Below are 12,916 nucleotides of genomic sequence, written 5' to 3' on the forward strand. Positions count from 1 at the left end.
TGCGCTCTATACATTTAAAATATAATAAAATAAAACCCAATAAATGCATACGTTACCTGCATAGTATTAGTACCAATGTTACAAAGACGGTAATAGTTTCAAATAAATGTTAAGAACGATGATAACAAAGTAGTAGTATTTATATTAAGTTAATTATTCTCCTAGGTTATAAATGAAACTATAACAGCAATTGTTGAGAAATGAGCGTAAACCGTGCCGCTAATCTAATTGCTATTTATTACAAATAATTCCTTGAAATTAATTATTAATATAAAGGTATATTCCCTGAAGACGTCATTAGCTCAACTCTTAATTCTGCTGGTGTACATGTATTTACTTTGAAAGCAATATCCTTGTATTATAGAAAGGAAAGTTTACGAGTTTTAAGGTACAACACTGCCGGGAACCGTCGCAGCATGTAAACAACCATGCATCTAATACAACGTGACACGGTAATTTTCTCATTTCTCAGGATTTCGGCTTGTATTGTCGAACTTGTCCGAAGTGAGAGCGGAACCAGACGGCGGGAGCACTCTACTTCTTAACGTCATTTCACACCCCTCCTCGTCAATTGTGTTGTAGCCATCGGCTAGTTAAAGACTATCTTGTGCAGACTCCTTTTTCATCTAATGACCTACTGTGGGGAGAGCAAGATACATGCGCCACCATGTAATGATCGATTAGGAAGATACGTAATACTTTTACGGGTTTTAACGCCACGTCGCGTTACTTCTGGTCAGGTGTACTGTTCTTTAGGGTTTTGTCTGACGTGTCTTCACCTGCCGTTCCCATCATGATATCTAGCCATTGTTCCAAGTCCATGTATCTGTTTGCTGGATGTGTAGGCGTGTTAAATAAATGTACTCCTTAACGTGATCTTGACCATCGTCTGATCTTGTCACTTTGACCACGGACTTGGTAGCTAATTCCGTGCTTGGACAAACTTTTCACTTTGACCACGGACTTGGATAGCTAATTCCGTGCTTGGACACATTTTTCACTTTGACCACGGACTTAAGATAGCTAAATCCGTGCTTGGACAAACTTGTCACTTAGAATGTTGCTCCTTTATGCGACTTCAGAATGATAAGATTTTACCTGATGTATCTAGGGTATCTGATGTGACCACATACCATTTCTGAGGTGCATTACAGAAGATGAGTCTTACTTTTTATAGCTCCGTATCAGTTTCTACGGATAGTTTTACATCTATTTGGTAGCGTATGGTCAGTTAACAGTCCAATTTTGTTTTAACAAGCCATTCGGATTGATATGTCTCGCCTATGCCCCGCTTTGACCATCAATACACATATCAAAGAAACTAACTTAAATGCAAAAAAATAATGTTGATGGAGATGCTGACAAAGTCATGATCAATGGACCATGAAAGGTTGACCGCATCCAGCATTTGATGCATGAGTTGAGATGTGCAATGTACTACCTAAGATGCATCTATGCATGGTCAAAGTTTGGTTGGTGTAGCACTTATATACTTTCAGAGAAACTAAATTAAATATAACTTAATTTGAATGTGACGGAGATGTTGACAAGGTCAACGGACCATGAAGATAGGTCGCATCCAGCATTTGATGCATGGGTTGAGATGTACTTCCTAAGATGCAGCAATGGTCCAGGTTTGGTTGGTGTAGCACTTGTACTTTCAGAAAAACTAACTTAAACACAAACACTCAATGTTGGCGCCGCCGTCGCCGGAAAAGCAACACCTATATGTATCGCTTCCACTTCGTGGCGGCGAGACAAAAATGTACTTTGGCTGAATTTTAAGCAAGTTAATTCATTGAATTCGCTGCAAAACCTTATTCTTTATATTGTTCCGTGCTTAAAGACTTTCAGTACTGTAAATTTTATTTCGCATTTCGAGTATTCTCCTTTTATCGAATGCTTTTAATTTGGTAGAACACAAAATATATCATCCCTGTCCGTTTACTTTCACCACGGACTTGGACAACTAATCTAATTCCGTGCTTTCACTGAAGATTTTATGAATGTCATTATTCAATTTTGTCTGCATATTTCACAGCTACCCTGAGAATAGGCTTTATATATTAACTAAAACATAACCAATCATCCTAGTAAGCTTAACATGAAAATGACATTGACTCATTCACTCCTACAGACTCATTTGAACTCCTCCAATTAAAAGGTTGTAATGGTTCATTATGAAATTTCAGGGGTGAATGAGTGGTTATCTGACATGCTATACAAAATGTAGAAGAAAATCTCCGGACAAAAAATCAAATGCTGAAATGAACAAAGGGCAATAACTTTTTCAAAAATCGTCGAATCAAAATTCTTTTAGGGGAGACACAATAACATATCATGATTATAATAATGTATACCAAGTTTCAAAGAGATCCGTTGAAAAATGTAGGAAGAGATTGCCGGACAAAAATCAAATACTGAAATAAACAAAGGGCAATAACTTTTGCAAAAATTGTTGAATCAAAATTCTTTTCAAGTTTAGCCTACTAAATATAAGTGTCAAAGAAATCCGTCAAAGAATGTAGGAGATCTCCGGACAAAAAAAATCAAATACTGAAATGAACAAAGGGCAATAACTTGCAAAACTTGTCGAATCAAAATTCTTTTAAGGGAGACACAACTTCATATCATGATTACAATGTACACGAAGTTTCAAAGAGATCGGTCGAAAAATGTAGGAGGAGATTGCCGGACAAACAAAAGTTTACACCGGCCGACCCCATACCATAATACTTCCGTCAAATTGGACGAGCGTATAAAAATGACTGCATTATTTTTTCATAAGTTTGTGTTATAGGGCTAGGTAGGTAGGGACTGGCCCAACCACCTGTCCTGGGACACCCCACACATATATCATTTAATCTTTTAGTGCAGTAAAACAAGCCTGTATATATTGTTATATTAACACCAACCTTTCTTACATGTATATCACTTAAGTGCATTTTATTTAGCTCACATCCATATGCATGTAGTCCTGGTATGTTTATTTACACGCTATGTTTTTGTTCGTTTTAAATTAGGCCTATGCTTGTCGCAGAAATAGCTCTACCAAGCTAGTGTTTGTATACTTATGGTATGCGACATTAAATAAATATTCTTATATCTTGTAGTGTCTGTAAGAAATAAGAAACACGTTAGCTCTTAACAAGTGTTGTACTTTAATCAAGACAAACTGTGAATGCAGGCGACAACACATACTAATAATTTGTTTTTTTTTCTCGATTCCATAAAATATATATATATCCATTCATACATAATTTATAGTGATACAAAGAATCACACAGTAAGTTATAAACAATTGACAAATGTTTAAATTTTTGTGACATGTACATAGACTGACACGTATATAATTGGACGGCATACCTTGTTCAGCTGATACTGGGGGAGAGGCTTTTTGGAATGTAGCGTAGGAACTATAGCTAGATTGGGCGAGTTGTTACTGACACATACTGCAGGTCTCACATTCCCATATCATCTTGTTTTTTTTTATAATATCTTCACTTTTGACCTATATTACACTGAAATATTTAACTAATGGATTTTTTGGTCCTGACTTCTCACATAATATTACTATAATAATCCATTCACACAATTTCATAATTATTCGCTATTTTTTCACCATAAATTCTGACACTTCTAATCTAGGAAACACTCAAATTCTAATCTATTTTACATCTTCTTTTCTAATTCAAAATCGTATCACTCAAAAGCCAATCAATAATTCACCTGTACAAGAAATGAAATTACAAAAAAAAACTTAATGATAATTTTGATACAGGTCTTTGTTCAATGCGTTTCCTTTTTGAAATGATATTTAGATATCGATAGATTTCACTCCCACCAATTGAAAAATGGAAATATAAATATTATTAAGTAAATTAGTAATGACTGGTGCAATGACAAACTAGATGTGTGCTGATATACTAGGAACTTTTATATATGTATGTATGTGTGTCACAACTCACAACCGGGAATGATTTTAACATTTATACTGTAGTACAAAAATAGGGTGCTATAGCACATGCTAAGAAAGGAAATATCACGATAAATACAAGTGTACTACACAGTGTTATAATCGGTGGTAAAGTTCTTATATTTGTGACAAAAATATACCAAATTACTACAGCATAGTATTAGTATAAAGTCAAAATTACAAAAGAAATATTCTTAAAAACTTTAAATAAATATATCTAATAAATTGCAATTATGTCTCCAATGATCTTGGCCCTATGAGTATCAGCTGAACGCACTTCTTTTCACCAGAGTGTAAATAAAACAAAAACATCCTGTCATGATCAAGGTAATTCAAAACAAACCATTAAATATGTAAGCAATAAGCCAATCACTAGGACTAACGGTCGGGTATAACGTGTTTTACCTCTAGCTTTAACCTCTATACCATTAACTGTAATTTAGTGTTTGATGATAAAATGTTTCAATTTTTCGACCCATATCATTTTATTTAAAATCTGGACTTTTCATGACAAGATGAATAAAATTCAAATTTTGTATCACTTTTTAGCATCCCTAAATAAAGCTAGAGGATGTCAACTCATTTTATAGATATTCCATTCTGTTCAATTCAGAAAAAATATTCCCCTCGCTGCAATTTAAGTAAGAAAAAGATTATGAAATAAAAAAGATTGAAATAAGAAAGATGTGCATGGAATTCTAACTTGACTATTGTGTTGTACATATTTAATATGTGTACAAAATACTGTATATCTTATACCATAAACCTCCTATAGTATGCATGCATATATCGATTTCAATATTATATAATACACAAACATGTAAAATGTATTGACAAAATCAAATACCCGGTATGGACACCATTCAACAGTGTTGATCAGCTTACAACCATTTTATCCTTCGTCTCACATACTATTAGATTCAGTTGGCAAAGCCAATAGGTTAAAAAAAACAATGTATAGGTACTCTCATCACAGAAAACCAATGTGTTGGAAATCTTTGGTCAAAAATGGAATTCCTAATGTTAGGCATTACATTATGTAGTACTTTCTGTACCTGTTAATGGCTTCTACAGCTTCCAAAGGGACAGCCACATAAGGGACAAATATACTCTTAACATCAGTTCTCCTAAAATACACAACTTTATATTTGTTATCATACCATGTACATACACAGTTAAACAGACATGTGTTCCAAAAGTGAACTTTCTTCATGTGCACACTATCTCAATTGTGTGGATCAATGTTATTTCATTTAACCCTTTCACCCCTAGGTAACTTTAGTAGACTCTTCCATACATTTATCTGGGTGCGACGATTATGGTCTACAGTGGTGAAAGGGTTAAGGGGCATCTCATCAAAGATTTTACCGTATGTCCATTTTATTACAATTGCTGGTGAATGGTTATTGATATCAAATAATAAATTAAAACAAATTATTAGCACTTTACATTTCTGATCAAAATTATATCAAAAGCTTGATATGCATTTGTGAAGATCATAAAATACAAACAACTATAATTATGACAAGTCAATGAAAGTGTGGTCAGGGAAATCAATGCAGTCTACAAACATTTGTACATACACAACTTAACATTTGTAACGTACACAGTGGTAGGCACAAAATTATATACAAACATACAATAAAATTATCACATTTTACAATATTGCATTTCCGGAAAAAAACCACACTAAAAAATTGTATAAGTTTTGCAAATTTATATCTGGTCTTGAAGTAAAACTTCAACTTGTTACAATATAAAGATGATTTCCTCTCATTTCAAAATCAACAAAACAGGGGAGAAGTGGGTCATCGTCAACGCATAATTAAACCTTATGCTTGCAGTTATCACCTAGCTGGTCACAAAACAATGATTGGACCATATGTCAATGCTATCTTAAGGGGTATCTTCTCATCTCCCCATCCCCACATGCAATATCTACAAACAATTAAAATATTTAATTGAAATCATGTGACATGGACAACCAATCAAATGACATGAAATAATGATTCAAAGAGCATCCTACATTTGTAGTAGCCTATCTTACAACCAAGCAGCAACCAACTATCAAACAAAATGCACTCTTGCCCATCGGTCATAAATAGATATTAAACCAAGCTCCATTCTCACAGTTGTGTTATATTATGAAACATTGGGTTTACCTCTGAGAATTTACCCTATTATTAAACAAAAGAAGGCATTCTTTAATTATGGATGAAAAACCTTCCTTATTTACAAGGTACAGCAGAAATGTGTCTTCACAACAGCATCGGTTTCATTTTACTTGTGAAAACTTACTTGAAATTTGCTTTGATATTTTTGGGAAAATACACCCTTTTTTTCTTTATAATATTTACTTCTTTGATGTTAGCAGTATCATATATAAACACAAACTGCCCCTGGTCATATATCAAAACCAAAGTCAACAATCTATCATTGGTTATTGTACAATATAAATTAACACTCTCATTATGTGGACATCACAGATAATATGACTATCGGTCCTACAGAACAAAATATGTTACAGATGGATGACCTATGACCTAGCTACAGATATCACCTCCACATCTTCATATGACTGATTTAATGCCTTTAAGTTCCATTCAAAGCCACTCAGTATATACACACATACATGTTTGACTGCTATCAGACTCCTCTCACTAAAAATAGCAAATTGGTCATCATCACCTTCATAAAATCAACCTACATCAATAGCATAAGACAGCAGAACACAGACAGAAAGTGGGACGAGAATTCTGGCTCACAAAAACATCATTTAGTTTAAAACCTGTTGGCAGGATTGTGCAGGGTTCATGTGAAACGCTTAAAAAATCGTTGAATTAATGGGGATTGATTTTCAACACAGTTTAGATCACATTACACTGTATGAAAATAAAATGATAAATGTTACAGCACATCGGAAAAAAATCCACACTTAACAAGTCCGACTTGATACCATTTGTACTAGATCCTTCCTTAAACAGCCCCGACACTACATGTACCTATATCAACAGCAACAGTAAATGATGCCTAAAACCTGATGTCAACACACCTGGGACATTTTTCTTGTCTTTGTTCTACGATCTCACACAGAACAACAATCTGAATTCAGTACATTTGGCAAGTAATTTACTTTGCCTGCATGGTCCAACGGGAAGGTAAGTGAATTATGTACAGACATCTGTGTCCCTGGTTGGATGAATCTCTCTGTGTGAAACAAGTATAACACCATCTCCTAATTGGTAGCGTTTCTACGTCAAACTTTAAAGCACATCCAAGAAAACAATGTGATATGTTTCATATTATGAATAATTCAGGTACATGTTAACAATATATGAATATTGTGTAAAATCCGTCATATTAATTAAAAAGATTTCAAGTGATGATGATGATGGGATATTAAAATGGCTACATAGGCCAGTTAAAAATAGGTCTCCGTCTACAGACGCCAGAGAATCATGTCACACGGAAATGTCACAGATTTCCCACAATGACAACCAATCTACTTCGAAACCCATCAAACGACATGGTATAACAACAGGCACACCTTAACATCACACGAAACCTTACATCAACCCTTGACTCCCAAAATAAATCTTAATCTTTTTGCTGACACAAAATGAAAAGAATATTTCATCCTCTGCATACATTTCATTCAGGAAAATCTTTGGTGTTCATATCAAAATTAAAATTTCTGACTACAGCGATGAACTTTCTGGATTCATAAAACTATTCCTGCAATTAAAGTATTTCAGAGAACCAGATACCGTGTTTGTTTATACTGTAGTTGATGTAGTCATGAGTACCTGTATGTACAATTTTGTGACAGATTTGTCCATATATACCTGAATTATAAAGCTTTTCATATATAGACATGTTATAACGATCGTTCTCAAAGATGAAGTCATAATAGATCTAATGCTTACAAAACAAAACTAAATGTGTTATTTTCAGCAGGTGTCTTAACTGTATCTGTTAAAAAACAACAATAAAAATGTTCATCTGACCATTTTTTTTTTCTATTTGTTATATTCAACCTAAAAACCACCAAATGAGAAGTACAAAGATTGTATGTAAGGACTTAAGTGATCAGACTTCTGTCTACAAAAATGTATATTTCTATCTTTCATGTTAATGATGTCAAAAAAGTATTTAACTCATAACTAAAGCATATAAATCCTGATGCTGTGAATCTCCAGACACGATCATCTTCAAAACGGTATATATGCTTGTCAACTATAGGCAGTTGATTGATCTCCTGCCTCAGTATTACTTACGGTAACCGGAGAGAGAGAGATTTCCTACAGATTATCTCCCTTACATTGCTACTACTCTTCATTTCGTGTCAAAGGGCTGACCTTGTCAATTTAAATCTGGCATCACATGTAGTGATTTTGAGCTATGAGGGACTGTGATGAATTCAGTTAAATATCACATATTTGCAACTGAACAACATGTGGTTTTACAAGCTTGGTATCACTCGCATGCTAATTTACTGTCAAAACTGGACAGGGCTATGCCGAAGGCCTGTACTGCACACAGGGGGTAGTTAAAATCCAAAGTAAACACATCTTCTGCCACACGGCCAAACTGCATCACAATGTAGTCCACTGGAAAAGGACAGTCGAAATAGTTTTAGTTTTTAAGTGCGAAATGCAATAAGATTATAATAATAATAATAATTTGAGGTTCTTATATACCGCTTTATCACAATCTAGTTTGTAGATCGTCTCAAAGTGGTTCACAAATTATTATCTGTGGTTATAGGGCCTTTGTAACCAGCCAATATCTTTTTCAACTCCCTGGGGAGCATACAGCCGGTGCTGCCATTTCAGAGCTCATAGCTAGCATTCTACAACCACATACTCATTTACAGCTGAGTAGACTGGAACAAGCTGAGTAAATTTTCTTGCTCAAAGATACAACACAGTGCCATGACATGACTCGAACCTGCAACCCTTCGGTCACGAGCCCGGCGTCCTACCACTTGACTATATTGTGCCTCGTTATTATCATATACTTGTAAAAGATTATTTGAAAATATAAAGTCCAACAGAGTTTATGTTCTTCTTTTGTTTATGAGAACATAACTATGTATCACTGTAGGCAAAAACGTATTGATTACATAACCGGTTTAAAACATTTCTGTGAACTTACCATCATTGTCGTGGACAATTTGGAAATTTTTCACTGATGCTTGTGTTACCCGTCCATGAAAATTCAACACATAGGATTGTGTTTCTGAAATGAACAATTTGAACATAGAAAATATTGGAGAAGAATTTTTGGTCACACATCATACAAAAATTGGAAGCGTCACTAGAATCTCCAATCTGATTATACCAGTTTCAATTTTCAGAACCAGTGGAATGCATTCCTGTGCTGACCGGTGTAAGCATGCGTTGCACAAGATCAGCTCAGTGAAACCATACAGTGACCATAAATGCTCGGAAGTACAGCAAGAGATGTGCTTTTTATCTAATTTAATGTTATACTGAGATTTTATTCAGGTCAATTTTCAATATCGTAACATTTAAATGATGTCACAACCTGAGCTAAGAGAGGTAACTCTAACAAACATACCGTCATTCCTGAGCTAAGAGAAGTACAATGTAACTCTAACAAGCTTACTGTCATTCCTGAGCTAAGAGAGGTAACTCTAACAAGTTTACCGTCATTCCTGAGCTAAGAGAGGTAACTCTAACAAGCTTACCATCATTCCTGAGCTAAGAGAGGTAACTCTAACAAACTTACCGTCATTCCAAACAGGAGTTTTATTATGTAACTCGAGAATGTTCTCCATGTTCTTCCTCTTCCAGCGGTCTATCAGGCCATCATTATCCTAATGTACAAACAAAACAAGAGTTACCGACACATAAACAACATACTGCAGATATAAATCATCCCCAAACTTTGTGGTAACTCGACTCAGTGGTCTGATGAACGCTTTACATGTGAATTTGACCAAATCGGCTAGCAACGGAGGCCAATGAAGGTTGGCTTCCATTAACTCTCATAGGTTGTGCTAATACTGGGTAATATTAGTGGATGAACCCACAAAGTAGCAACGTTCCAATGAATATGTACAATAACAAAATTTAAGTGGCATCCACTGGGCTCTTCATTTAGATACCATAGTCAGAGTCAGTTAGGATAACTTTTAACTTGTTTAAGTTTGGTTTGGCTACTTTTTCTCTGAATTCCATTTAACAAATATTTTTTATCTTTGAGAAAGGTGTATAGGTATGACGCATCTGAAGTTTTACCCAACTCATATCCAAAACCATAGAAGTGTAATGTTGATCTCCTTGTTATCTGTAATGCCAGGAGTAGTTACTGTGTTTTTACCAGTTGAACATTTTGACTGTCAAATAATATTTAGCATTTTATGTTGTGACAGTTATATCTATAAAGTATCAGGGTTTTCAAATAAATATTCTAGCAATAAACTGAATGAAATAAAATCAGTTTTCATTTAATCTTAATCTGTAAAAGTTTCTACAGTACACAAAGCACCAAGTATGTGATCAATAGATGTCTGTTTGACAATTGCAATGACCTCATAAGCAAGCATACAACTTAAGAAATCTATTAGGGTAATTTGGGAAATGGATCCTAGGTCCAAATTTGGAGAAATCATTCAAAGCAAAACTTGAAAGACGTGTAACTTTCAAATATTTGTGAAATTTTCTTCGTGACATGTATGAATTTAAAAAAAAATCTAAATTGCAATACAGTACTTTGTTATTATGAAAGACCGCAATTTTCAAACGTTGAATATTTTTTTTTTATTAATTCATGTTGAAAAGGGGATTTATTTTCTATTGGAAATGAATTTATTCCACAGCCTGGTTCAAAATCCCTGACAAGTTTTTAATTAGATCTTGATTATTTTTTCTATACTATATTGCTCTGAACAAACTGAAGACAGAAAGATATTAACTAAAGACAGCCATTATAAGTGTTAATTATGGACAGCCATTGTAAGTGTTAGTTATGGACAGCCATTATAAGACAGTGTGAGCTTGACTTACTGATCGCGGTTTAATGTCCACTCTCTCGTGGTCAAGGTTCATCCCCGGGATAATAATGGTCATCTTTCTTGGGCCCTTAAATCCCAGCACATTTGTTTCCTGAAATGAAATTTTCAAATCTGGTTTATAGCATGAAATTCACTTATTAACTCTTTTTACCTTCCAAAATCATTTTATACTAATTGTTTTACAGTAAGTCTTATTGCAAGTGAGGAAATAATCGCACTGATGAAATTCTTCTAATTTCTCAGATTCTTTATCATTTCTAGATAGAATAATGTTTTCAAATTGTAAATCCCATACCAAATAACAGCCAAACTTTATTTAGTTTCTCATCTTTTAAGAATGTGAACAAAACATTCACCAGATTTCATGATTCTTACATCGTGTTAAAATTAAATTCTTGAGTGGTCCAAAAACAACACATTTTTAACTGAATACAAAAACATTTCTCAATTAACCACTGCTAACAGAAAATAGTCCAAGTATATTTTGTTCCACACATGATAATTATTGAGGTTGCACGCTTATTTTTTAACAAGACATTACACTGATCCAAGTTTTTCTTCCTGTGATGAGTCGGCAAGTAAAATAAAATGAGGCAATAATTGCGGGACTCAAGGAGTCCATGGCAGACCTTTATCCCATTGGACCCTCCTATACTTACATAGACAACTCCAATTAGTTCCTTCCTTGCATTTTCATAGTTTTGTTTTGGGTTGTCTCCGTTGTCGAACAGGGTGAAGTGTGTTCCCAGTAAGTTGGACCGCAGTTTTCCTACGTAGGCCTCACCTCCGCGCGACAAGTCTGTGGGGTCGGTAGATATCAGGTAGTTAGATGTCTTACTCTTCTTCCGTTTTCTTCCAGCTAATAAAAATATCTGAAAGCAAAGTCACAACCCACGATTAAAATTCATTAGGAAAACATATATTTGTCAAAATTAGATTTCATGAAACAATCTTATGACTAAACTTTTTCACCACCTTGAAAAGTACAACACCAAAACGTTGTCACCAGTAACTAAATATTAGTGTACGACCCCAAACACACTGAATTATATATATAGCTAGTTATGTCTACAAACATTGGCAATAAAAGTTTCTGGGTTAGAATCTGTTATAGTAATACTTAACATGATATATGTTAATATATTTCTGGTTGTTGTTAAAAGATTCAGTTTTTACATTCTATATAAATACATAAGTCTTGATCACGTGAGAAACTATGTTTGTGAAAAAGGTACATCCTCTAGAAAATGGTTGTTATTATAGCTCAAAGTGTATCACTTGAATGATATCACATTTAGGCACAGTGCGATAGCTGACTTTCTGTATAGTAGGCTGAAATTATAAACTCAGGTAGACACAGTACAAAAAAATATGTGTAAGTTACAAACGCATATAAAATGAAATTTGCAGAAAAGCTTTAAAGCTGAAAATTGGGGGTGGGTGAGGAATGAAACTTACACCCATGAAAGGAATTATTAATTGTAACTTGAAATTCACGACCTTAATATCTAACCCACAGAGGTGAACAGCGCTAGCCCCACCCACCTTTTTGCCGTCCTCCCTCTCTACGTGTAGATAGTAGGTTGGGTAGATCCCGCGGTCCACACCCTTCTTGTCCCTTGTGATGCGACATTTGACGGTCTGACCCTGTGGGGCGGGTTTGAACACGAAGGCGTCGAGGTTCTCTGTGATGTCTGGCGTGAGAGTTCGACCCATGGCCCCTTGTAGCTCATCTCCATCATCACTTAAATCATTCTACAACAAATTCACCTCATATTATTTGGATGTAGATTAACAAGAATATATCATTTTAATTACTACTTTCTGCAGATATTTTTTAGATGTTAAAATCTATACAATACCATTATTCGTTTGTTCAATTTAACTTAGCTCTTTTC

At 34.6% G+C, this 12,916-nt stretch overlaps 1 protein-coding gene across 5 annotated transcripts in view; it reads right to left on the reverse strand.

Annotated features, from left to right (window-relative positions):
- Positions 1 to 3,142: 3,142 nt before the first annotated feature.
- LOC110452575 (tubby-related protein 3-like) overlaps positions 3,143 to 12,916 on the reverse strand; it is a 74,691-nt gene continuing 64,917 nt past the window's right edge. For all 5 annotated transcript variants that reach the window (XM_021501187.1, XM_021501189.1, XM_021501186.1 and 2 more), the window contains 6 exons: positions 12,564 to 12,773; positions 11,678 to 11,890; positions 11,011 to 11,109; positions 9,731 to 9,818; positions 9,134 to 9,217; positions 3,143 to 8,586 (listed from right to left, as the gene is read on the reverse strand). In XM_021501187.1, coding sequence (XP_021356862.1) covers positions 8,453 to 8,586; positions 9,134 to 9,217; positions 9,731 to 9,818; positions 11,011 to 11,109; positions 11,678 to 11,890; positions 12,564 to 12,773 — 828 coding nt within the window. In that variant the 3' untranslated portion in view covers positions 3,143 to 8,452. The remainder of the gene's footprint in view (positions 8,587 to 9,133; positions 9,218 to 9,730; positions 9,819 to 11,010; positions 11,110 to 11,677; positions 11,891 to 12,563; positions 12,774 to 12,916) is intronic.

This window comes from Mizuhopecten yessoensis, unplaced genomic scaffold (assembly GCF_002113885.1).
Source record: "Mizuhopecten yessoensis strain PY_sf001 unplaced genomic scaffold, ASM211388v2 scaffold6727, whole genome shotgun sequence".
Lineage (NCBI taxonomy): Eukaryota > Metazoa > Mollusca > Bivalvia > Pectinida > Pectinidae > Mizuhopecten > Mizuhopecten yessoensis.